The sequence below is a fragment of the Equus quagga genome, chromosome 9 (genome assembly GCF_021613505.1).
Source record: "Equus quagga isolate Etosha38 chromosome 9, UCLA_HA_Equagga_1.0, whole genome shotgun sequence".
Taxonomy (NCBI): Eukaryota; Metazoa; Chordata; class Mammalia; order Perissodactyla; family Equidae; genus Equus; species Equus quagga.
In genome coordinates, this window is record NC_060275.1 from 47,082,156 (window position 1) to 47,106,779 (window position 24,624).

Below are 24,624 nucleotides of genomic sequence, written 5' to 3' on the forward strand. Positions count from 1 at the left end.
CATCTGTGCCGACCTTCCTCTATTTTGTATGTGGGATGCTGCCACAGCATGGCTTGATGAGCAGTGCATAGATCTGCATCCAGGATCTGCACTTACCAACCCTGAGCTGCTGAAGCAGAGTGCGCAAACTTAACCACTATGCCACCAGGCTGGCCCTACAATGAATGTTTTAATATGTTTATTTGGGTTTTATGTTTTTGAAAATAATGGTCTTGTGTTATTTGTCTTGTAGAAAGGATCATGAACTGTATGTAGAATCCTGTTAACTACTTGAAGTAATGGTTAATGATATTTTTAAAAAGAGAATAAAAGAGATAATAGAATCAATATCTGTTTTTGTTTCTCGTCAAACTTTGCATTTATTTTTCCTTGGCTTTGTATGTGTTTGAAATAAGACTAAAGCAAAAGGAGTCCCACCAAAGACCCTTTAAATCCCAATAAGTGTCATTAGGGCCCTTGCAAATCTCTTGCAATAGATTAAAAAGTTACCTGGTGTGATTTTGATATTTCTGTCCAGTCTCTTTCCAGCTTTGGCTTTATTGGGATTATGGAAAAAAAGAGGAAATCTGAGCATGAAAATAGTGAGAAAAGCAAGTCATTAGCCTTGATTAATACACCCATTTTAAAACCAAGACAGCCAGGTCATCTTGAGGAGTGGCTGCACCATGCCTGCTGTCTGCAGTCACCAAGATGGCTCCCCACCCTCTTACGCCCACAATCAGTCCTAAGATGGCTAGACCGTGTTTCTGTAGCGGCTCCCCTTACTTCCTTTCTGCCATTGACTGAGTTTGCAGTCTCTTCACTTCTTTCCTACAGTATGTCATAGCCTCCAGACTGGTCTCCGTTTCCAAGACTGGACTCTTTCCAGCCTGTTCCCTCAATGACCAGTGGGGCATTTTTCTAAAATGTAAACCAGATCAGTCACTCTCCTTGAAATCCTCCAGTGACTTCTCATAGCACGGAGGTGAATGCTGGAACATTTAGCTCAGAGTGGTTCCTTCACGATCAGCCTCATCTCTGCCCCTGCTCCCCTCTCTTCCCAGTCTCCCCAGCACCCCTCATCTGAATGGCACAGAAGAACTTGCACTTCCTGGGAGGCCTCATGTTGTTTTATGCATCTGTGACTTTACATATGTTCCCCTGTTCGGAGAGCCATTTTCTACATATCCTCAGTACTACTCATCCTTTAAAAGTTGGCCCAGGCTGGGGGCCGGCAGTTGAGTTCGTGCCTTTTGCTTCAGGGACCCAGGGTTCGCCAGTTCGGATCCTGGGTGCCGACCTACACACTGCTTGTCAAGCCATGCTGTGGCAGGCGTCCCACGTATGAAATAGAGGAAGATGGGCACCAATGTTAGCTCAGGGCTAATCTTCCTCAAAAAAACAAAAAAAACCTCAAAACCCCCAGCGCAAGCTGCTCTTCTTTGGATGAAAATTTCCTGCTCTGCCCCATCAGATTGAAGTGCACCTTGGCTGTGGGCTCCTCCATCTGAGTACTTACCCCGACTTCTGGCATCATTGGTTTACTCCTTTCTCTCTCCCCCTGCACTAGTGCTTGCCACTCCTCCTCAGGTTGTGGCAGACGCAGAAAAATGATAAGTTTTAAATGGCACACTTGGGTAAGTGGAGTTACAGGTAACAATCCTGTAGTTTCCAGTCACCCCAAGCCTCTTTGAGGGCTGAAAGGATGAGTGTCTTTGAATACTTGAGCCCACTTTCAATCCACCAGTTGGGAAACTGCAGCAGGTTGCAGGCTGCTTGAGACAGGGACCAGGTCTAGACTTGGCATCTCCAGGCTCTTCGCCAAATGCCTGTTCTTGCAGAGGTGCTCCATGAAGGTTTGTTCCCTGGCGGTGTGACAAGGTAGCCAGAGTAATTCAATTTGAAGGTTCCATGACTTTAAGGCAGGAGTATGTTTTAAATACTCTTTATATGGATGTTGGAAAATTTAGCGTTTCTTCTTAATTTCATGTTAAAGATAAAGAGAAACTAAGAAGAAAGAAGTTTGGGTAGGATTCTGATTGGAAGAGGAAAAACGTTTTGTTTGATTTCAAAGTGTGCACGTGTATGTGTGTATTTTTAACCTCTCCCAAGGCTACTTTCCTCCCATTCAGCATCCTCCTAGAAGGAATATCACTGTACATAGAAGAGTGGTGATAAATTCATGTTCTCCTGGATAATAGTGTATCTGTGATATTTCTCTTGGTCTTCAAGGACCGCGATAGACCTGTAGAACAATCAAGCAAACCCACAGAAATCTAAACTTCAACTATGTGATTTCGTTTGATATAGAGATCATCGTTTGTGACTGAGAAGATTTTATAGACAATGGAAAGAACAAGTCTGTGAAAACGTTTTTGGGTTTTTTTTCTTTTTTCTGTTAAACAACTTAATGACTTTCAGAGAATAGAGTGGTTAGAAAATAAATATTGCAGCACAAGTAAAAAGAGCACATTTTCATCCCTGACCACATGAGCTCTTTGGACCTGTTAGTGCCAGCCAGGTCTCTGCCTGGGATCTCCATCCCTGCCCTGCCACGCTGAGGCCACAGTTCCAGAATGCCCATCCTCGGCTGCCCCACCAGTTGCTTTGTTTTTGTTTTGTTTGTTTGTTTACCATTTCTTGACAGTAGGAAAAAAATGAGGCAGCAGACCAGCGGGCGGGTGTGGGCCAGACGGCCGCACGGTCTGGCGATGCCTCCTGCCTTCACTAGGGCTTGCTTGCCATTTTATAACAGTGTGCAATTTATTTTCCCTAAATCTGTTTTCATCTTAGGGGATTTCAAGTTAGAATGTGTATCTAGAGTCCAGAAAGCACTAAATAATGATCTCGCCTTTTGGTTTTTGAAAATTAGGAAGGCTTTCTGCTCCTTGTTAACTCTTCTTCACCTGAAGGTAACTTTTCCTCTGTTGTTGAAAAATATCAAAACCAAATATTCACTGTTGCCAGTGAATATGGCTTGAACACACTTGTAGGGGCGAGTTAGACATGGTTTGCTCTAGACTGCTAGTGTCTGATTTTCTTTCTAGGCACGGAAATTCTAAACATGTCAGTCAGCCCTACAAGGCTAGTTGTGTGTCCACAGGTGAACCTTAAAAACAGCATTGAACAATTAATTATTATTTGGCACAAAGTAGTTGTTAACTTGAGGTGCATTGTTTTGAGTGATTTGTGGGATTTGAGTGTAGAACGTATTCGTATAAATTATTTGTTTACTTATTCATCATAGAGTTCCTGAAAATAAGACACTGGGTTATAATGCTCTTTTCATTTTCAGAAGATATCCTTGGAAGAAAGAACGTAGGCAGCTTTCTAAAGTAACAAAAACAGTGTATTTTTCCTAGTCCACTAGTACTTTAGTGTTGCTCACTTTTTCTTGAATATTTATTTTTTATAGTTTTAGGTAATTAAGATCCAGGAGGTCATAGTCATCACAATGCAGCCAAAACTTATTTTTTTTCAGGCAGTACACATTTTTTAGTTGGTAGTTTCTTGAACTTACTGGCACTGTGTGGGTTGATTTAAGATTGAGTAATTCATGCCATGGTTGTTTAATTTGGTGAAAAGCTGGCTATGACCAGAGAACAAACTGTTAGGAAATGGTCCAGTTTTCAGTTTGCGTGTGTGTATAAGTGGAGTATTTTGGGTTCATTCATCTCTTGCCAATGTTAGTTGTTAAGTAATCTTCTTGCATTTCATATTTACATCATCCTCAGAATCTTGTGTTTCTTGCCACTCTCATAAAAACTAACTCTGGTTTTTAAGGTAGGGCTTCATGCTTAGAATTCACCAGGAAAAGCCTCATTTATATCTCCTGCAAGAAGGACAGAGGGCCTGCTCTGTGTACTTGCTGCCAGAAGTTTTTATAGTAATACTTTGTATCTAGGCTCTGGCTCTTACCATTAAATGTGCTTTTTATAGAGTACCAAGTTATAAATGTAGTGCAGCTACGGCATATTAATCTTACTGCAGAGATTTAATGAGGCAGTTGTTTTGCGATGGACACTATTGGGAGCAGAGAGCGACAGAGTTTTACTTTACCACTGAGCTGCAGAAATATTCCTTGCCTGGTAATAATTATAACCACATGATCTCTTAGTTTTTCTTTCTTTTGCCAGTGCTTTTCCATGCAAAAGTGGCTTGGAAGGAGGTCCGTTTCTAGGCAGTGAAATGGATTGGAAATTGGGCTGTTTTCTCAGTGGTTTGACATTTTAGCTTTGATCAGGCATGGGATCCTTGTAGCACAGAGAGAAATATGTAAGATGAGTTTCAAGAATACAGATAGTCTTTGCCAGTCCACTGAGATGGCTTTTAGATATTCATTACTTTTACTTGACTTTTATATAGGTTATAAAAAGTAAATGTGGTGAAACCTCATTTTTACATGGACAGAATAGAATTTCTGCTGGTTGGCCTTAAACTGATCCCACACTTGAAATTAATTGAAGTCCATGAGTTTATTGCCTCCAACACTTTTAAGCCAGTGCAATTTTTCATTTTCCCCTAAGTTGTAATTTTATTAAACCAAGTTATAGCAATAACAACCCTTATGAAGAGGAAGATGAGAAGAAGGAAAGAACCACCTGCCAGGGAACACAATACGGGGAAAAGCATACTTCTTTAGAATTTCCATTTATAAGTAATGTCAACAAAATTGGAAACAGAAAGCTGCCATTTATTTTTGTAATAATAATTGTGTCTTTGTTCCAAAATTAAGCCTTTTATCCAAGTCAGAACACTATAAGTCCAGTGCTTCATAGCACCCTTTGAAAGGATGAGCCGGAAAGTTGGCTGTGCAGGTGAGGTCATTTGTGATGGGAGCATCCTTTAGGGCAACATGTTTGGGAGCATCCTTTAAGGCAAAGGACAGAGAGAGGTGCCTGCAGCTATGACAGAGTTGATAGTTGCAGTGCAGGGGGTATGCATATATTTACAATATTGCCCTTTGGGTGAGTGTAGAACACAACAATGGAGTTGGAAGAACAATTGTCCTTCTTACAGTGGTGTTGGGGGCAGGGCAGTACTTACAGGCAGGGACCTTGCATTTATAACCCCCTCAGGTTGAAGTCAGAGGTTTGAATGGCTAGCAGAGTAATACAATTATTTTTTATGATTGGATCTCAAAGGACTTTATAAAAACTACATAACTAAGGCCATGTGCAATTATTGAAGTGTAGCCACCTGTGGGAAAGGAATGGCTGACAATGGAAGCTTTCTCAAATCTTCCTACATCAAGTGACATTAGGAATGGAAACCCCTAACATGTATTAACACATCTTTTCAATGGACGAGAAAGAATGCTTCATGAAAGTGGAGCTTGGAAAAAATCTACTTGCAAAGAAAGAGACCGAGATTCCAGCGCTCATTACGCCAAGGCATCGTAGGCTATAATCGCACCCACCCCCTAGAGGGTCCCTCTTAAGTGGTGACCTAAAAACAAATTCGCCAGTTGGCTGGAGCATGCATCCTAAAGTTGCAGCAGAAGTGAATAAGCTTGACTGACTTCAGTCCCAGAAGGGTTCTATCTGTAAATGCAGAAGTGGAAGCAAAAATATTTTTTATTAGTCTTAAAATGACCCTCATTTTAATAACTAGCCATAGTGTCAGAAGCATGGACTGCAGTCATTCTTTAGCTTTTAAGAGCTAAAGCATCATGCATGCATTCCTATTTGTTTGATATACTTTTGATACTGGATTCGTGTAAAGTGTCCGTATTCTTGACTAATAAGGGAGGTGAGTTTTTATCATTTTTCTCTGCATACTACTTAAAGTATTCAGAGTGTCTCCTTATTTAAAAACAAACAGGCCTGCAAACTTGATGTGTAGCATTTAAATAATCATATTAAAATTCAGATCTAGCACCCACATTTCCCTGAGTGCTGTCAGTTTTATGAGAAACTGGAAACTCATGCTAAACAACTAACAGTATTCAGTGTGCGCCTGCTGCCTTCCAACAAGTGTTTAATGGTGTGGGGGCCAGTTTGCCATAATTGGGACTGCTATTTATTTTCCTGAATTACTCTCTATTTTGGCAGTATTTTATGCTTGGTTTTAGTTTGTTGGAGATCTTTAAAGCATTACTCATTTGTTGCGTCTGTAGGTCTGGATGAAACGTTTGAAATCAGCAAAGTCAAATGTGGTGGATCATATAGTGTCGATTTGGGAAAATGTAGGCATCTAGGCGCTTTTTAATTCACAGGTACCTGGTCTGTTCCTGTTTACAGAAAAAATACCAGTAAAGGACTTTTTTATGTACTTTTTTCTCCCCCCCTTCTCTCCCTTCTCGTCATCACTAAATAATATTTACTAAGCACTCACCTGGACACGGTGCTGTGCTGGGCAAAGTACAAGACAAACGAAAAAGATCCTGTGATTACTCCCCCAGGAAGGAGCGGTCTAAACTCTAGTATATTGAAATGGGCACTGTGTAGAGTGTTGAGATAATAATTTTCCAGATGGCAAATCAACCCAATTACCAATTTACTTAAACACTACATTCTTTTTTTTTTTTTAAAAAGCAAACAAACAAGACTGCTTGCTCTTTGAGATGGGAATTCTGCTTTTTGCATGAACCCTAGAGATTATGATATATGTTGAAATGTAAGTTGATTTTGGCATATGTGAATCATTTGAAGGGTGATGATATAGTTCAGTTTATTGCAGATGTGAAGAAAGGCTTTGAAACAACTGCCAGAAAGAAAGGGAGCGTAGTGACTTGTAGAAGGAGGGCTCGTAGCAGCCCGTTACATGCAAGGTAGCAGAAAGCGCGTTCAGACGACGGGATGGTGGTGGGGTGCCTTATTGACTTTTCTAAGAAATTTGGGCTAATTTTGGGTCAGGGAATTCTTGATTGTAACATTCCAAGTACTTATCCTGGCATATTAAAACAATTTAACTACAGATAATGCTTTACATATTTCTTTGGTATCTTGATAGAACTCTTTTATAACTATTTCATGGACTCCTCTATTTGGAGACAAAATGTACATCTGACTTTGGAGGACTTTTTCTATTAGAAATTAATGTTCCATAAATTAAGTCACAGATTATATTATCCTAATTTCTCCAAAAGAGGCACATTCTCTCCCCCTTTGCTTTCTTGCCAAGAGGAGGCATGGCATGAGGATGTTTGGGGATACCTGTCCACAGGGAGTGAAAGTACAGCATAAATAATCACAAAGTGCTTATTGAGCTCTAAGTTTAAAAATTACATGTGTGTAACTCTCTTCTGCATCCCCCCCCCACACACTTGCTATTTGTGTATGTATCATTTTTAGGGTTAAAATGGAATTATTTTTAGTTTTCCCACTATCGGGCTTCTTAATGTTGATAATGCTGACTCAAGTTGTTGACCTGATTATAATTTATAATTGCTCTTTGCATATTTGGTTTCATTTTTTGATGATTTTGAAACCAAGAGACATACCACTACACTTACACTTGAATTTGTGTTTGTAAGAATGTTTTGCTGTGTGGTAGAGCTTATTTTGCTATCGATGTCTAACAAATAATGGGGTAACTGTTTTGACCAGTTTCTACGTAAAGGTCAATTTCGTGCCTATGGTAATTAGCTTAGCTTATTCTAGACTTTCGGCTAATTCTGGTAATTTCCCGTGAAAGAGTATATTTAGCAGAAAAGGAGTTAATTCTCAAGCATAGTGTTTTTCTCCTTTCCATTGGAGACTGTTTAATTTTAAAAGTGATTTATCTCTCTCTTTTAAGTAAAAACCCCTAAAAGGCTATAAAAAAGTGGCAAGTTAACATTAAAGGTGGACAAATTATTTGAAGGAGATGGAAAGAGGGCTACATGGTGGAGGAGAAAAGGAAAAACTTCAATCATCACGAACTGAAAAATTTTAGGGAAGACTAACTTTTGGTTCTTCTGTAATAAAATCTGCAAGGAAGCCCTCCTATTGCAACTTCAGGAAAAGCGTGTGTCTGTTTTTAGTGGCAAGAAGATTAAACGTTACTTTAAAAGAACCTGTCTTTAAACCCCGTACTTAGAGACTTGATTTTCTTTCAGACCCCAACTGTAAACTTGAAGACAAGACTGAAGATGGAGAGGCAATAGACGGTAAGAAGAGGCCGGAAGACGGAGAGGAGTTGGAAGACGAAGCTGTGCACAGCTGTGACAGCTGCCTCCAGGTGTTCGAATCACTGAGCGATATCACAGAACATAAGATTAATCAATGTCAGCTGACAGGTAAACAATACTTAGCATTTCTTGTCTTCTCATACTGTTCTATTTCTGATTTTTTTCAGTTTGTTCCTCCCCCCACCCCCTTCTAATTATTGTACTTCTACACTCAATACCTAGGTAAGTCTAGAAGAGCTTTAGAAGGAATTTTGAGGTGGTGGTTTGCGACAAACTCAGTGTCATAGTCCTTCTTAGATTTTGAATTGTACCTGGATTTTAAAACTAATGGGTGTATTTTCATTTTCTTATTTTTTTTTTAACTACACGATGCCATGTACGTGCAGAACTAACATTAGGTGGCTAAAATAAAGTTTAAAAAAACCTTTTGAATATTTTTTCAAAGAATTTCAGCATGTATTTTAAATACATGTATTTTTGCAATGAATTATTGGCATGTATCTTAACTTATTTTAGCTTAAATGTCATCTCCTGAAGGGAACTTTCCCCGATCTTTCTCTGCCTGGATTAGCTGCCTTTATGTGTTCTCATAAAGTCCAATGCTTGTTCTGGAATATCAGAGTTCTCACTGCATGTGGTTCACTTTCCCACCCCCCCCTCATTAGACTGAAATCCTATGGATGGGGGGAGTTGTATGTTATTCATCTTTGTGCTCTCTGATCCTTGCACTGTGCTGGCCCACAGTCGGACCTCACTAAGGCAGGGAATCTACTCTACTATACTGTTCATGGGAGGGATCAGATTGAGAATCACGTGAAGTTCAATTTAATGGCTGAATAAAACTAAAACTCAGTTTACCAAATTTCTACCCTCTTTAAAAATGTGTCCTACGAGAGCATACTATATGAGGCTAGGTGGGACATTTTGGATAGATACCTTTTTTTAGGTTCATGTCATTTTTCTCTTAATGTTTGAAGCTGACACTGCTCCTGTATATGTGTGTGTGTGTGTGTGTGTAGGTCTCTCTCTATTTTCCTAGCACAAATCTTTCTTTAGTTAACCATGTATAAGAAATGTATTTACTAGACAAGTGGTTCTCCAACTGTTTTCCACAGAATATTGATATTTTTGTAAGATTTTAATAGGTGTTCCATTTTAACCAGGTTTCCTGAACAGATTATTGTGGAAATGTTGGATTAAATCCAGTTAAATAGCCTTCTTTATTAAAGTGCACTGTGACTCTTCAAAAAGGGATTACAGTGAGTAAGTTTATTAGGCCATAGAATCTTCTTTCGTTCAGAAAACCCGTTGTCATTTTTTGGAATGTACGTTTAGGACTTGTTGTAGCTTATATAAACATTGGCCATGTACATATTTTTTGTGGTGTTTGGTAACTTTTATTTTGATACAATTCTAAACTTACAGGAAAATTGCAAAAATAGTACATGTAATTCCCATCTACTATTTATCTGATTCACCAATTATTTACATTTTACCTCATTTACTTTATCATTCACTCTCTCTTTCATCAATTTTTTTTATAATCATTTGAGAAAAGGGTAGAGACAACACACCACTCTAAAATATACCCTGTGTATTTTCTAAACAAATACACTCTCTTACATGACCACAGCACTCTTATCAAAATCAAAGAAGTTCACATTTAACAACGTAGATTACTATTATCTAATCCATAATCAATGTTTAAATTTCAACAGTCATCCCAGTAATGACCTATATAGATTTTTTTTCTCATCCTTGGTTCAGGATCATATATAACATTTAATTGTCATGTCTCTTTTGCCTCCTTTCACCTGGAATGATCTCTCAGTCTTTCTTTGTCTTTCTTGATTATAACACTTTTGAAGAGAACCTGCCAGTTCCAGTCATGTGCCACATAACATTTTGGTCAACGATGGACTGCATATATAAGATAGTGGTCCCCTAAGACTAGTACCATGCTATAGTACTATAGTAATATATATATTATTAGTAATATATATATTACTATAGTACTATAGTACACCCATAGCCTGGGTGTGTAGTAGGCTATACCATCTAGGTTTGTGAAACTATATTCTATAATGTTCATACAATGATGAAATTTCCTAACGATGCGTTTCTTAGACTGCATCTCTGTCATTAAGCATGACTGTACTTTATGGACTGCCCATGTACATTTCAGTTTGTCTCATGTACGTTGCCTCATGATTAAATTCAGGTTATACACTTTGATATTCCACCACCAAAGTGATGTTGTGCCCTTCTCAGTGCACCAGATCAGGAAGTACATGATGTTGATTTATCCCAGTGTTGATGATGTTAACGGTGAATACTTGTTTAAGTTGGGTCCACCAACTTTCTTCATTGTAAAGTTACTGTTTTCCCTTTGTAAGTAATAAGTAATTTGTGGGAAGATACTTTGCCACTATGTAAATATCCTCATTCTCATAAAGCATCCATTTTAACTCCCTAATTTCTGTATTTATTAGTTGACCTTCTACTATAATTTCCTGTCTTATTCGTTTATTTGTTTATTCATATCACCATGGCTTTTGGATTTTTATTTTATTCAGTGGGTCATAATTCACTACTATGATTATTTTGATGCCCAGATTGCCCAAGATTTAGTCAATGGGAGTCCTTTCAAACTGGATCCTGTTAGTTTAATATGTCTCCATGATTATTCAAGGTCTTACTTAGTTTCTGCTGCAAACAGATGCTCCAGGCTCATCATGTTCTTGTCCCAGTCCTGCAATCAGCGTTTTTTCCGAGGAGTCCTGGTTCCTTTAAGAGGACAAAGGTGTTTAGAAACCAAGACATAGACACTTTGTGTGCTCATTGCTTTAGTTGTATCATTGATTATAGACCCTGTCAGCAGACAAAATTAGGAAATGAATTAGGAAATACCTCCTAATTCAATCTGACGTTTCAGATACTTCCCAGTCTTTTTCCTTTCTATATTTGTTACTAACTTTTTTAGCAGTGAGAAACCTAGTTTCCTTCATCCTCAATATGTCTACTCATTTGCTTGAGTCTAGAATATACATTAAGTAGTTTCAGAATTGCTTACTCATACCATCATGATAAGCAGACCAACTAACTAGGGTAATAGTTGTTTATAATTATTAATGCTATAATTTTTAATGTAACATTTATATATAGTGAATTTTATGAATCATAAGGATACAGTTGTTGAATTTTGACAAAATACATACACCCGTGTGACCCATATCCTTCTTAAGATGTAGATAATTTTCTGCATCCTAGAAATTTCCCTCGTACCCCTTTCCAATCAATAATGTTTCACCAGGAGTTACCAGCTTTTAAGTTTTTTAACCATAAGTTAGTTTTGCTGTTCTAGAACTTCTGATAGTGCAATTACACAGTATGTACTCTTTTTTTGTGTCCAGCTTCCTTTGTTCAGCATAAAGTCTGTGAAATTGATTCATGTTGTGTATATGAGTAATATGTTCTTCTTTATTGCTGAGTGGTACTCCATCATATGAATATGTCAAAAGTTGCTTTCCATTCTCCTATTGGTAGACATTTTGGTTGTTTTTAGTTTTTGGTTATTATGAATAAAGTTGATGTGAACCTTCCTATATAGGTCTTTTTGTGGGCATGTGTTTTATTTCACTTGAGTTAACAAGTAGGAGTGGAATTGCTGGGTCATGAGGTTGGGTAGTAGGATATGTTTAACTATATGGAAAACTTCTGAGCTTTTTTCCAAAAGTGGTTGCACCATTTTACCCTCCCACTAGCAATTTCTGAGAGTTCCAGTTGTGCATCCTTGCTAACATTTGTGTTGTCAGTCTTTTTAATTTTAGCATTCTGTTGGGTGTGTATTGGTATTCTTTGTGGACTTATTTGCATTTTCTAGCTCATATACATTTAATTGACTTCATTTAATGCATTTTTCCCTTAGAATGCATAATTTTTTGAAATCCCATTAAATGTAGACCCTTAGTAAGATTCTATTTTCAGAGGAATACCTGATGCTTTAAAGGAAACTCTACTCATCACTAATTTTAGGGTAACGACATGGGAACTTGACTGACATGGGCAGTATATACTATACTAGCAAGAAATCTTACCTTAGGTAAGAATGGATTTTTAAATAAACTTCAAATTCTATTTAGTGTTTACTTTTTATTGAGTTTCTGCCATATAGTTATCTTTATGCTCAGCTCTATGAAATAGAAAAGACTGTATTCCTTTACAACTTCATATATTATACAATATATATTCTCTTATATATGAAACAACTTTAATATCAGTGCAGGAAATGCTGGATTTTCAGCACGTCATATGGTAAAGATAATATTTGTAGGTTAAATACTGTTTTTTGTAAAAAAATAATTTAAAAAAACCCCAAACACTAATAAAATATTTGGCTTCTTTTGATTTTAAGCTTTCTTAAAAGCAGAGAATCTGGTTTGTGCTCATATACCACAACATTTTAATCAAAGGTAGGAAAACAGAGCCCTATTTGTGACTTAATGAAACACATTTCAGAAAAAGTACGTCTGCTGGGCCTTGGTCCTGTGTATTGTTGTTCAGGATGATTTCTTGGGGAGGCCGGTAGACTGATGAAAAAAAGCAGAAGTGGAGGATCAGGGAGAGAGCAAAAAGGGGGGGAAACAAAATCAGGAATCGTTCACATTTGTTGAAGGTGTTAAAGTTGAACCTTCAGTTGGCCTACAGTACCCTGCTTTCTAATTTGGAAAGGATTAAAGACACTGGAAGCATTTTTAATTAAAAAAGTACTATGATGCTTTTACCTTCCTTCTCGGTTAAAACCTTTTAGTGTAAGTCAGGAGTGACACTCTTCCAGTTTTTGCTTCCTGTTGCTTGAGTTAATTCTTTTCTTGGTGCTTCTTTTTTTATTTTTCCCCTGCTGGACAAAGTGCTAGTTTAGCAAAGGAGAATATTTCTAGTTGTTCTCTTTTTCTCCTCTTAGTTTTACTCTTTCTTTTGTTCTTTTTCCTTTTTGTCTTTTAACTTCATCCAGCCCCACATGTATCTTTGCTAATTTTCCTTTGATTCCTATCCTTTCCCCAGACTCTTAATTTCCTTGTTGTCCATATTTTTCCTCTTCCTTTCTCTTTATTTTATAGTCTCTTGCTGCTTTCTTAACTGTTTTCTTTGCTCCTGTGGCTTCCTTTTTATTAATCTTGAAGTCTTTACTTACGTGTTTGGTCCTACCCAGCTAGACCATAGCCTAAGGACTTTTTGGCAAATGATTTGTATGAAGAAAGAGGGAATTCTGAGTAGTGTAATGGAGGGTTAACTATAGAGAAAAATTAGAAGAGAAAGAAATCTTAAAACTTGTTGTTTTGCAAAATAACAGGAAACTGAGGTATTTTATGGTCTGACCCCTGTGGGAGTTACTCAGGGTAGTTCTGTTGTGGGAGAGCTGGTAGGAACCCTGCCTTGAGATTCTTCCCATCTTTTAACTGAAAGTTTCTTGGTAACTTGAGATCTGTTCCTTTGGTGGCTTTCATCCCCAAGGGTAAGGTGCATTCCTTGGAGAGTCTGCCTGGATGAAAAGTGATTCACTCTGTTTCAGAAGTCTTCAAATCCTGGTATAGTTTTGCCAAGTAAGCCCAGACTCAGACTAGACCAGGCCTTAGGAGATGAAGGTCAAATATGGAGTAAGGTGATCAATTCTAGACCCAGATTTTAAAGTCATCTCATCAATCGAGTATGCCTGGGTCGGTTCCTGAGTAGGTATCAGAAACCTAGAAAGACTGAACTCACAGACAGTAGATCTGGCAGGGGACCTAGAGATCTAGGAGTCACAAACATGATTCACGGAGTCCAGCAGGGAGGGGTATTCTGGATGTGGGCACTGTTCTGGACAAGCATCCTGCCCGATCCAGGAAGGAACCAGGAGAGCAGGGGACAAGATGGCACTCAGGAAAATGAGTTCTTTTTTCTTTGTCTCATGGTGCAGTTTTCCTCTAGTCTACAATCCAACATGTGTAAATAAGTTACGTATCATCCCTGCTTGAAGGAATAAGGGGAAAGGTGAAAGAAAAAAGTGCAATCCCACTCTTCAGTTGTAGCAGTAGATGGAAACCACCTGTCTCGCCCCAGCCTGGCTCTCTTTCCTGGAGGCTGGGGAGGGAGGGAAATCAACACTCTAATGCTGTTGGGACTCTCTGATGCAGAAGACAGATTATCAAAATATATATTTAAAGAAGGAAAAGCACAGAGAACCTCTCATTTTACTAATCCACCAACCCTATCATTTCTTGCCAATTCCCTCAGGGGGTGGGGAGGGCTGGAAGCCAGAGGGGTCTCATCACACTTCTCAACAAAGATTTAATAGCAGGGTGCTATGGGGAAGGCTGAGATTACGGAGACTTTATTATGCTTACAAAACTGAGTAAGAACTAGCATTGTAAATCATCAAAACTAAGCTACACTTAACAGGATAAATGTGTAAAGTGCATTTGGTAATACTGTATGCTTGTTGTTCCGAGTCATTTTTCTCTTCTCTCCTGCTAATTTGTGGACTTGAATTGTCTAAGTGTTCTTTCACATCATTAATGTGAATTGCCTGGATGTAAATGCAGAGAAAAACTAAATAGCTTGGTATTAGTTTTTAACCCTCTGGCCCACCGTGCTGTGGGTAAGATGAGCAGGCAGAGATATGTATGAGAGCAAGGCTGCTCTGCTTTAGGAGAATATGTTTGTAGGTCAGATTTATAAAGCCCTAATAGATTTGTGGCTCTTTTACAAATATTATTACTGTAAAGGTTCACATTTTTGAGGAAAATGAATTGAATCAATGAGTGGATGCTATGCCGTGGTATAAAATAGTAGGTTCACTTAATTTGATTTAAAACTTATGAGACTTCCTGGAAGCTTCACGTCGATTTTTCTGAACTGAAGACTTTTAGACATCTGGATTTTTTTTTTTTTTTAGCCAAAGAATTTTTTAAAAAAGTGAAAGTGATTGTACATGTGTTGCATGGTTGTGGTAAATTAAAGACTGGTTGGTTCCACTCGACAATCAAGTACCCTAACACCTAGTTCTATTGGCAATGGAAATAAGGGAAATGAGTGTTTTTTATGGAATGAAGCATCGTTTTCATAGAAGCATATTGAAACCATTCTTAGAACTTTTCTTGGCTGTCTTCCTTTTCAAATCATTAGTTCAAATAAATTACATGAAATAAATGTGATATTTTAACTTTTTAGTTTATATCAATTAGGCTTAAGGCATTATAACTTACATATATTTATATTAATTTCTATATTCATTATTCATACTTTGTTATTAATGATTTATATATCAACTGTTTATTTCTATATTCAGTTAGGCTTAATAGGCTATATGTTTTATTTTCTTCTTTCCCTCCATTTTGATCAATTCCTTGTTTCCTATCTAAACTATTTTTTTAGTTTTTAGCCTAATTCATTCTGTAAATACCCAGAAGTCCCCAAAGTGCAGTTTTGTGGCCTCCATCAATTCCGTTCCCCAGCCCCTTCTCCACCTGCTTCTTAATTTTTAGGCCAGTGGTTTCCAAACTTTTTTTTTTTTTTGAGGAAGATTAGCCCTGAGCTAACATCTGCTGCCACTCCTCCTCTTTTTGTTGAGGAAGACTGGCCCTGAGCTAACATCTGTGCCTATCTTCTTCCACTTTATATGTGGGACGCCTACCACAGCATGGCTTGCCAAGTGGTGCCATGTCCGCATCCGGGATCTGAACCGGCGAACCCCAGGCTGCCGAAGCCGAATGTGCAAACTTAACTATGCACGACCGGGCCAGCCCCCAAACTTTTTGATTAAAAAAAATTAGTAAGGGTCTTTATTATGTGTATTTGTCAATACATTACATAGATACATGTATTATACAGCATTCACAAAAATAGAAATTGAAAAATGAGGATGAAATAAGCAAGTTTTTAAAATAAATTTATGTTGTTTTGAAGTCCTGGTCTAGATTCATTTATTTTGACAATTCATTTTAATGACTGTGAGAGCTAAAAAAGCAGTCTCACAAAGCCACCAGAGAGAACATATGTTATTACACTTCTCGATGAGGTTCATCATTATTGGTGGTGGATATAAGCCCATATTTCAAAGAACTTTCCTGATAGTCTCAGTTTTGTTTTGCCAACTTTTGGTCAGATCTGATTAAATTGTTTCTTTCTTCCCCCTCCTTCATATGGTGGCTGATAAAGAGCTTTTACAGGAGTGGAATGGCCAGACTTGCCATTTTCTTGTTGATTACTACTTGTGCTCAGCTGTCAATCCTGCAGTTTCCTTGTGGAAAACTTTTAAAATCTGTTGTCAAAATGTGAGGATTTTGTGTGGATTAGATTAGTTAACATTAAATGTGATCCGTCAGCCTGTTTCACTAGGCACGGTCAGCTACTCTGTTCTGAGATGCGGGAGGGGAATGGAAAAGCCAGGGCTCCCGGGTTGACAAGGGTCCTGCTTATCTTCTTGCTCTCAGGAAGGTCTCATTTGTTTCTGGAGGCTGTTTATGGATCTTGTCCGTTCTGATTGGTTCCTGAATATTCTGAATATCTTCTCTACCCTAGGATATGTACCCTATATTTCAGAGACTGCTGTTTTTGACTACCACTTACTTCATCATATGAAAAACAACTCACCCAGTTTCTGTTCCTCTCAGATTTAGAGAAAGTGGTGAGGCCGAGTGTGTCATTTTCTTAGTCTGGCAGGGACGTGAGTAAGTTCTTCTATGCATTTACCAGAGAAGAAGCAATCATCCATAATTGGTTCCAACCTCCGAGCTGTTGGCTGAGTGAGCTCCTTTTCTGGTTTTGAAGGAAGGGACAGTTAAACTATTACCAGCTACAAAAGCTGTGATATTTCCACATTGATTTGGCTACAGCAGAACTTTCGCTGTTAGTACCTAGTCTACCATTCTCTTTTTGCTATATTTGTTTGTGAAATTCTCTACCAAAACGTGGATGTGAAATCATCATTTTTAGGTCCATTTTTTTTTGGTGCTCTTTGAATGCTTTTGGGCATTGTAATTGAAAGCTATAAAAGGACTGTACTGATGAATTACGTTTTCCCACTATGAATGATGAATTATTACATGTATTAATTTTTTAAAATTAAGCAGTTGGAATGTTGAAGGAGTAATTTAAGAAATATTTCTCTGTATTTTTGATGTGCCTTTTAAAATTAGGTGTTTTTACTCTCAGCCTGCTTTAATAACTTGTGAATTGCAAGAAAGCTACTGATTATGAATGGAAAGTTCCTGAAGGATGAAATTTCCTAAAAATAGAAAATAAGTACGCACTTTCACTTTGTTTTTTACAAGTAAAACTTAAGTGGAGAAGATCCTGTACTAGCTATAACTGTATTTGCAAATTACCTGCTCCTTGATTAATTTGAGGTTTTTGAAATTAGCATTTTGAAATGAATAGAATTCAAGAAGAAAATTAGCATTATTTGTCTGTGTATAACAAAATGTTAGCTTTGGATGTCTTGTGGAACCACAACTGTTTTAGATAAATGGCTTTGCCTTAGTTGTATAATTGATAATGAATATATAATCATCTAATTCTGTGGTTTCAGGATTTATTTGCCAAAAATTGTAAATAAAATGTCAAGAACACAAACCATGGGAGAATATCTTCAAGAATTTCCACCGTGTCCTTGATGGTCATCGATGGTAATTAAAGCTGTCAGTTTGTCCCTGTGGAGAAGTGTAAAAATTATAAATGAAGGGCTGTATTTGGGATGTGGAAACAGTGGGGCCTCTTTTGTGGGGATGATGAATTAAAAGAGACCGACTATTTCTTAGACCCTCTGCAGCCGTTCAGTCTGTTTTATGAGCAGGCCAATGTTTAGCTATTTGGATACAGTCGTGTGCACACCAGGACTCTGCCACATATAGCCTATTCTTAAACATGACATTCAATATGATAAAACTTAAGATATTGAATTTTTACTTTTTTTCATGACTGCACTTAATTTTTTTTTTATATTACCCTTTTTAAGATGCTTGTGACTGCTATCTACTTCCTTTATAAGGTAGTGAATTGCTATTAAAAGTAGACTATTTCCTTATCCTTTCTCTTTGTGCTAAGTCTATGACTGGGGATCTTGTCTTTGGGGACTGGCAGCAGTGTCACAGAGATCTATGACCTCTTAATAGGCCTTGGTAGGGGAAGGCAGGAATCAGTCTACACTGTGCCTCAGGGCTTAGTTCCTTTAAACTTCAAGGAATTGGACTGGAACTCTTCACTCCTCCTTTCTTTCCGTTTTACCTTCAGGGGAAATTGATCGATTAGAGGTGATTATTCCACAAACTCTGAACCCTTTTCCCCTCTTTGTTCCAACTGGAGCTTCTCAAAGTTTAAAGAGATTCTGTCTCCTGGGTGAATTGTAGAATGAATTTAAGTAGATTATTGGGTAGAACTCTTTGAACACACATTAAAAGTGCTAAAAAATATATTTGGAACAGAAGGAGCTATTTGAAGCAAAGGATAAAGAAACATTTGTTTCAGTATAATTATAATGTAATTATATGGGATATTTTTGAGCAAATGATTAGTTGTTGGAATGTAAAATCGTAGTAGCACTTCAAACCAAGAAAATAACAGGGTCAGTACAACAAATGGACAAATGTACGAAATCTGGATCGTGAGTAAGACCCTAATAGGACCAAAGACAACCATAAATGACTGGGTTTATGTATGTCCTCTGTTAAGCACAGCAAGATTCTACTAATTGATGGCTTTTAGTTTTTTCTAACTTCTTTGTTTAACAAGAAAAAAAAATTATATATACCTAATTCTTCTTTTGCATGTGTGATATGTTTGCCTATGGACATTGTGTACCAGGTTTGAATTATATTTATTGCCACATTGATTTAATTTTTTCCCCCTTTAAAAAATCTGACTCTTGTACTTATCTACCCACAGAGCAGTATGAGCTCCCCCTGGTGACTAAATAAAAATGTAGACAAGGATGATTGGGTTGATGAGCTTCATTAACTTTAACCTTGAAATGCATAATTAATATTCGGATGCCTACAGTACGTATGTCCACTGAACTATTTTCCAAGAAAAAAATTCCATTTAGTTTTGAGAAATGGGCATTTTCTTGTCAGTTTATCTACACAGTGAAGGCTGGTCTATCTCCTGTGGTTTTCTTGGACTTGTGCCCATTTTAATGACACTAGAGCTCTTGGGTTTCTGATGTGGGAGATATTGGAACACGGGGCAGATATTCAGATCTTCTGTAAACTAGGAGCTGAGGACAAATGCAGAAAATAAAAAGAAGAGCGGCTACCAATTTACCTATCTCTATTCTTGCAAAATAAGGCTTTCCACAGAAAAGGTGATCATTGTTAAAATGATTTAAAAGAAATAATCTGTTAGAAAAGACACTTATACATTCAAACACTAAGGTGTATTTTTGTTGTTGTTTGAAGAAAACATTTTTTCTTTTAATTTACAAATTATTTAAAGTGTATATTTTTATTACTCATATTGCCTTTCAACTTAACTCTTACAGTTTAATTTGTACAGATTTTCTGCATCATAATTATCAAGTTGACAATTGAGAAGGCTTTTATAATCTTTTTGAAAAGAAATTTGTCAAATCTGTTATATACTTAGTATTTCTTACATGTAATTTTATTTTCTATGTGCAATATTTCACCAATGTTTTATACTAGGTATCAGAAAGCAACGTTCTGTGACTATCTGATCTGGTTTAGTATTTTGTATTAACTATTATGTATGTATTATCACACACTCAAAAGGAAAGATTTAAAATTTTATCTAAGAGCTAACATTTGACTTGCTCCTTTGTTTCTCCTGTTCTTCCAAATATTCTTTCCCTATAATTGAGCATTCTCCCCTCCCCACCATCCTTTTGCTTTTCTTCCTTTCCTAGGGCTTTATCTTTTAGGTTGTAAGACTTTGCCCATTGGTTTGTGTTTTCCTTTTGTCTTTCCACCAAGGTACCTCTGTGTATTGGGAGATGGGCTACAATCTTCCAAATTCCACCATTTCTTAGTAACACCTTCTCTGGCCTGTGGAAAATCTAAGTGCAGCTTCTTTTGGAGCTTCGATACTAGTTTGTCATTTGGCCTGAAGTGATGGCAAACAGCACAGCTAAACACAGCCCCTCCTCCCCACCTGTTTATTTCTCCCTCCTTCCATTACTTCTTTCCTCAGCCAGACTGCTTGCCCTTTCGATTCATTTGTCCCAGCACCTACCAAAGAGCAAAGGACCATACTTTGCCTTAACTTTTGCTAGTGGTCACTCATAGGTGGAAATTAAGTTGGTGCCAAACAACTAAATAGTGATAGCTTTCTTCCTGGGTACACCAGTTAAAAACTGACAAGTGTTTGTTAATACAAATGTTATTACACTGATTAGATACTGCAGTTTAGCTTAATGTAGTGAAAAGTGTTTGTCACCATTTCTTGCTACACTAAGACCATGCAGACATAGTCACATGAATAGCGTCTCTCAGTAGATTGTTTTCCCAAATACTACTATGCACTTATCAGCAATTCAGTTCAATAAACATTTATCAAGATCCTACTTTTTGTCCAATAAGTCCTAGACAGGGCCCAGGATCTTCTGAGAGAAAAGTGGTTGAAAGGGAGTCACTGAGCCCAACTTGGATCTTCAGGGATGTCTTCCTGGAGTACGTGATGCCTTTAGTGATAACCAAGAGTTAGCTAGGCGAAGAAAGGTGGGAGGGGAACATTTCAGGCAGATAGAAGATAAAGAAGAATAGATGAGAGATATGAAACAGCATAGTTTCTGCTGGGGCAATTTCAAGCTAGAGGAAAAAGTCCAAGAGAGGGAATTAGTGAGAAATATGAATATATTATCTATTCCTGAGTAATAAATTACCCTAAGACTTTTTAACTTAAGCAACAGTCATGTGTTATCTTAGAGTTTCCGTAGGTTGGGAATCTGGGAGCAGCTTACTTGGGAGATGGTAGTGCAGAGTCTCTTATGAGGTTGCAGTCAAGGTGTTAGCCAGGCCTGCAGTTAATCTGAAGACTTGAGTGGGGCTGGAGGATCCACTTCCAAGCTCAATCACATGGCTACTGACTGGAGTCTTCAAATCTTCACCACATGGGTCTCTCTATAGGGTAGCTTACAACATGGCAGCTGGCTTTCCTGAAAACAAGTAATTTGAGAGGGAGAGGTGAAAGCTTTTATGACCTAATCTTGGTAGTGGCATACCAGAACTTCTGCCATCATATTCTATTATTGGTCATACAGACTAGTATGATATGAGAGGGAATTACACAAAGGCATGAGTACCAGGAGATGGGGATCCCTGGGGGCTATCTTGAAGGCTGGTTACTGTAATGAACCAGGAAGGGAAGGTAGGGTCTGGCCATGGGAGGCCATCCTAAGAACTTAAACTTGATTCTCTGGCCTGTGCTTTTCAAGCTGTTTTGAGGAACCTCACAGATACCAGCCAGGTAAGCATGGAGGTAGGGAGTTGAGTTAGTGGGCATCTTCCATGCCCTGCAATCAGAACAGCCCAGGCTGGAATTGTTTTATGTACTAGTTATTAAGGTAAGATTTCATTTGAATATTGAGTTTAGAAGTTTAAGAATGTTTGATAATTACTGTTTTAGGCAGTGGGTAGCCGTTGAAGGTTTTATTCAGGGAATAACATGTTCGGATTGGACTCCATGTGGAGAGTAGATTAGAGGAGAAATTAGACGTGGGGGTTGGGGTGGGGGGATTCCAGATGGGCAACTCTTGTGATTGCGCTAGTAAGAGAAGCGCAGTGGTCATAGGAGTGGAGAGGAGGGTCAAACTCACTAAATATTCTGAAGATGAAATCATGCAGATCTGGTGATTGATTAGGTGAGGAGCATGAGAACAAGGAAAAGATTGAGAATCAGCCCCTAGTCTCTGAATTCCTCAGGTGCATTGGGTGTCCATCATCTGCTCCGGGAATGAGAAAGGAGCAGGTTTGGAAGGTAGGATGGTGAGTCCACATTTGCCTATGTTAAATTTGAGATACTTTCCTGGCTAGAATTGTTTACAACAGCAATTGTATGTGTAGGCCAGAACCCAAACAGGGACGTTAGGCCACTTAGGATACTTCCTATTTTGTTGACTTGTGGTTTAGTTTTCCCTTTGTCAATTACCTAAATTTCTCCCCCAACTTACCTATATTTTGTAACACTCTTTCTGATCCAGCTTTTGTTTCGCGCCTCGTTTTGGTAATGAAGAATCCCCTCATCTCAAGTTGGTTACAAGTCAAACTTTGGCTGCTGGATATAAGGCCCCTTGTAGTTGGGGTTGTTATAGCAAGTGGAAATGACACCCTGAAAATCAAGGTGTATGAAAGCATTAAGGCTGGCTGGTGTTCTTTTCTTTCATGATGAGGAATTTTGACATGCAAGGTTTAATGCCTTATTGAAATCCAGCAAATGGATGCTAAGAAGAGTACTTTGTTCTCACAGGATTAGAGCAGTGGGTTTTTTCTTGTAAAAACAATATATGTGTACTAAGGTCCATCTCTATGGGAAATCTTATTACTTAGGAATTATTGGTTATGCCCAACAGCACCCCCTCAGCCCCCAAAAAGAAATGATTGGGAAGATTTAATTTTACTCTTCATTTTTTGAAATCTGTGACCATTTTGTAAATTTTAACGGGCTGCTTTTATGGCTGGTTTTCAGACTTACAGTTTCCCATCATCTCCGTTAGTATTATTTTCATTAAAAATTCCATTAGCTTTAAAAAATCAATGTAATCATTCAGTAGTAATTAATTCTTACCAATCTTTGAAAGGAAAGATGAATTAACAAAACTTCAAAATGTTAAAATGAGTGAAGAGAATTGCGTGGTTAATGGGACTAGTAGAGATGTCAGTATAATGGATAGAGGGGTGGGTTCTGGCACCTGGCCAACCAAAATGCAAATCTCAGTTCTCCCAAAACTAGCTGTGTGGCCTTAGGCAGATTACTTAAACTTATAGTCTAAAATTTCCTTATCTGTAAAGTAGGGACAATCATAAAAAGGTAATAATATTGCCTACCTCATAGGGTTGTGGTGATTAAATGAGATAATAGATGTATCATCCTAGTAAGGTGCTTGGCACAGTGAATGCTCACCATAAACTAATTATTAGTATTATTAAAGGTGGTAATGATTCCTTTAAGAATAACTCACATGAGTCAGATTCCAGATTTGAATGTCTTCCAGAATCCTGAGAGGTTTTGAAAGAGTTAGTGTGAGTTAATATTTGGCATTGAGTCGTAAATTCTCCCCCTTTTAAAATTCAAAGGAGAATAATGTATGATTGATGCTAGGGGGAATGGGGCAAATGGGGAAAATAAGAATTAGTTTAATTAAGTATGATTAGCACCATTCTAGTAAGACCTTAATGTTTAGATTTATACAGACTAGAGAACATCATATTTTGAGATAAAAGAAGAAAGGCTCTGTATCTATTTAACATTTTATTCTAAGTTCCTTCTATACAGAAGATTAAAAATTAAAGCCTTGACATAAATTTTTGGACTGCACTCTTGCTTCTGTAAGTACAAGAAGATAGTTGTGCTGTGGGTATCATTGAAAAATGGTATACTCGTAGCTTATTTATTTAGTGACACAGAATTCTCCCATGCATCTTTTAGAACGTTTAAAAGAAATTTTCCCTGGTTTTGTGAATTAGCTCAAAATTATAAAATATAAAGTTTAGTTTAGTGCAATTAAAAATATTTTTTCTTTGCTTTTAGTGGGCATGCGTGTCATGAAATTGGTCTAGCAGTAATAGAGATTCAGGTGATCAATGATTTGGAAAATCGTTTTGTCTAAGTGAGTTCATTTAAATGTGGGAGATTCGTACTTTTGTTTTCTGGGGGAATAGAGCCTAAAGAAATGCATTTGTGCAACAAATGATCGTAAAGACTGTAGACTATTTTTGCAGGTGCTAAAGATGTTAAAGCAACATTCTTATTAATGCATACATGTTAGTGAGGTTTTACTATATTCACATCTTCTGCTATGCATTGTGAGGGTACGAAGTAATGTGAGTCATGAACCCTATTGCAAAAGATCTTATTGTGCACTTGGGGAACAAAATACATGTACCTGAGAAGGTAATATTGAATATGGCAGTATATCATTAAATGCCAGAATTATTGACGTGAGTGATAAGTTCTCTGAATGTTCAAAGAAGAGAGTGGTAAGTGTGCGCAGGAGCTGGTAGATGAGGCCTTGTGGAAGAGACCAGGGCTGAACTACACCCAGAGAGATCATTAGGAAATGAATTGGAAGTGGATGGAGAGGGGATGGTAGGCAAGATAGAGCGTCCTGAGTAGGGAATGGCTGATGGATAAAAAGACTTTGAGTTAAAATTTTGCTATCTCATCCAGAAAATAATTTCATAAGCAGTAGCATTGTGTCACTGCAAGTTGCACACTCAGCCTGTTCAAGAGTTCAAGCAGGGCACAGTGCGTGTAAAAAGTGCTGTCGGTGTGCACAAGACAATGTAACCAAGAGGTTAGTTACTAAGCAGGAAAGAAAT

The 24,624-nt window shown here is 37.8% G+C and overlaps 1 protein-coding gene across 1 annotated transcript in view; it reads left to right on the plus strand.

Annotated features, from left to right (window-relative positions):
• ZNF521 (zinc finger protein 521) overlaps positions 1 to 24,624 on the plus strand; it is a 271,562-nt gene that overhangs the window by 20,803 nt on the left and 226,135 nt on the right. Inside the window, exon 2 of the mRNA XM_046672103.1 lies at positions 8,021 to 8,200. Within this exon, the coding sequence (XP_046528059.1) occupies positions 8,021 to 8,200 (180 nt within the window). The remainder of the gene's footprint in view (positions 1 to 8,020; positions 8,201 to 24,624) is intronic.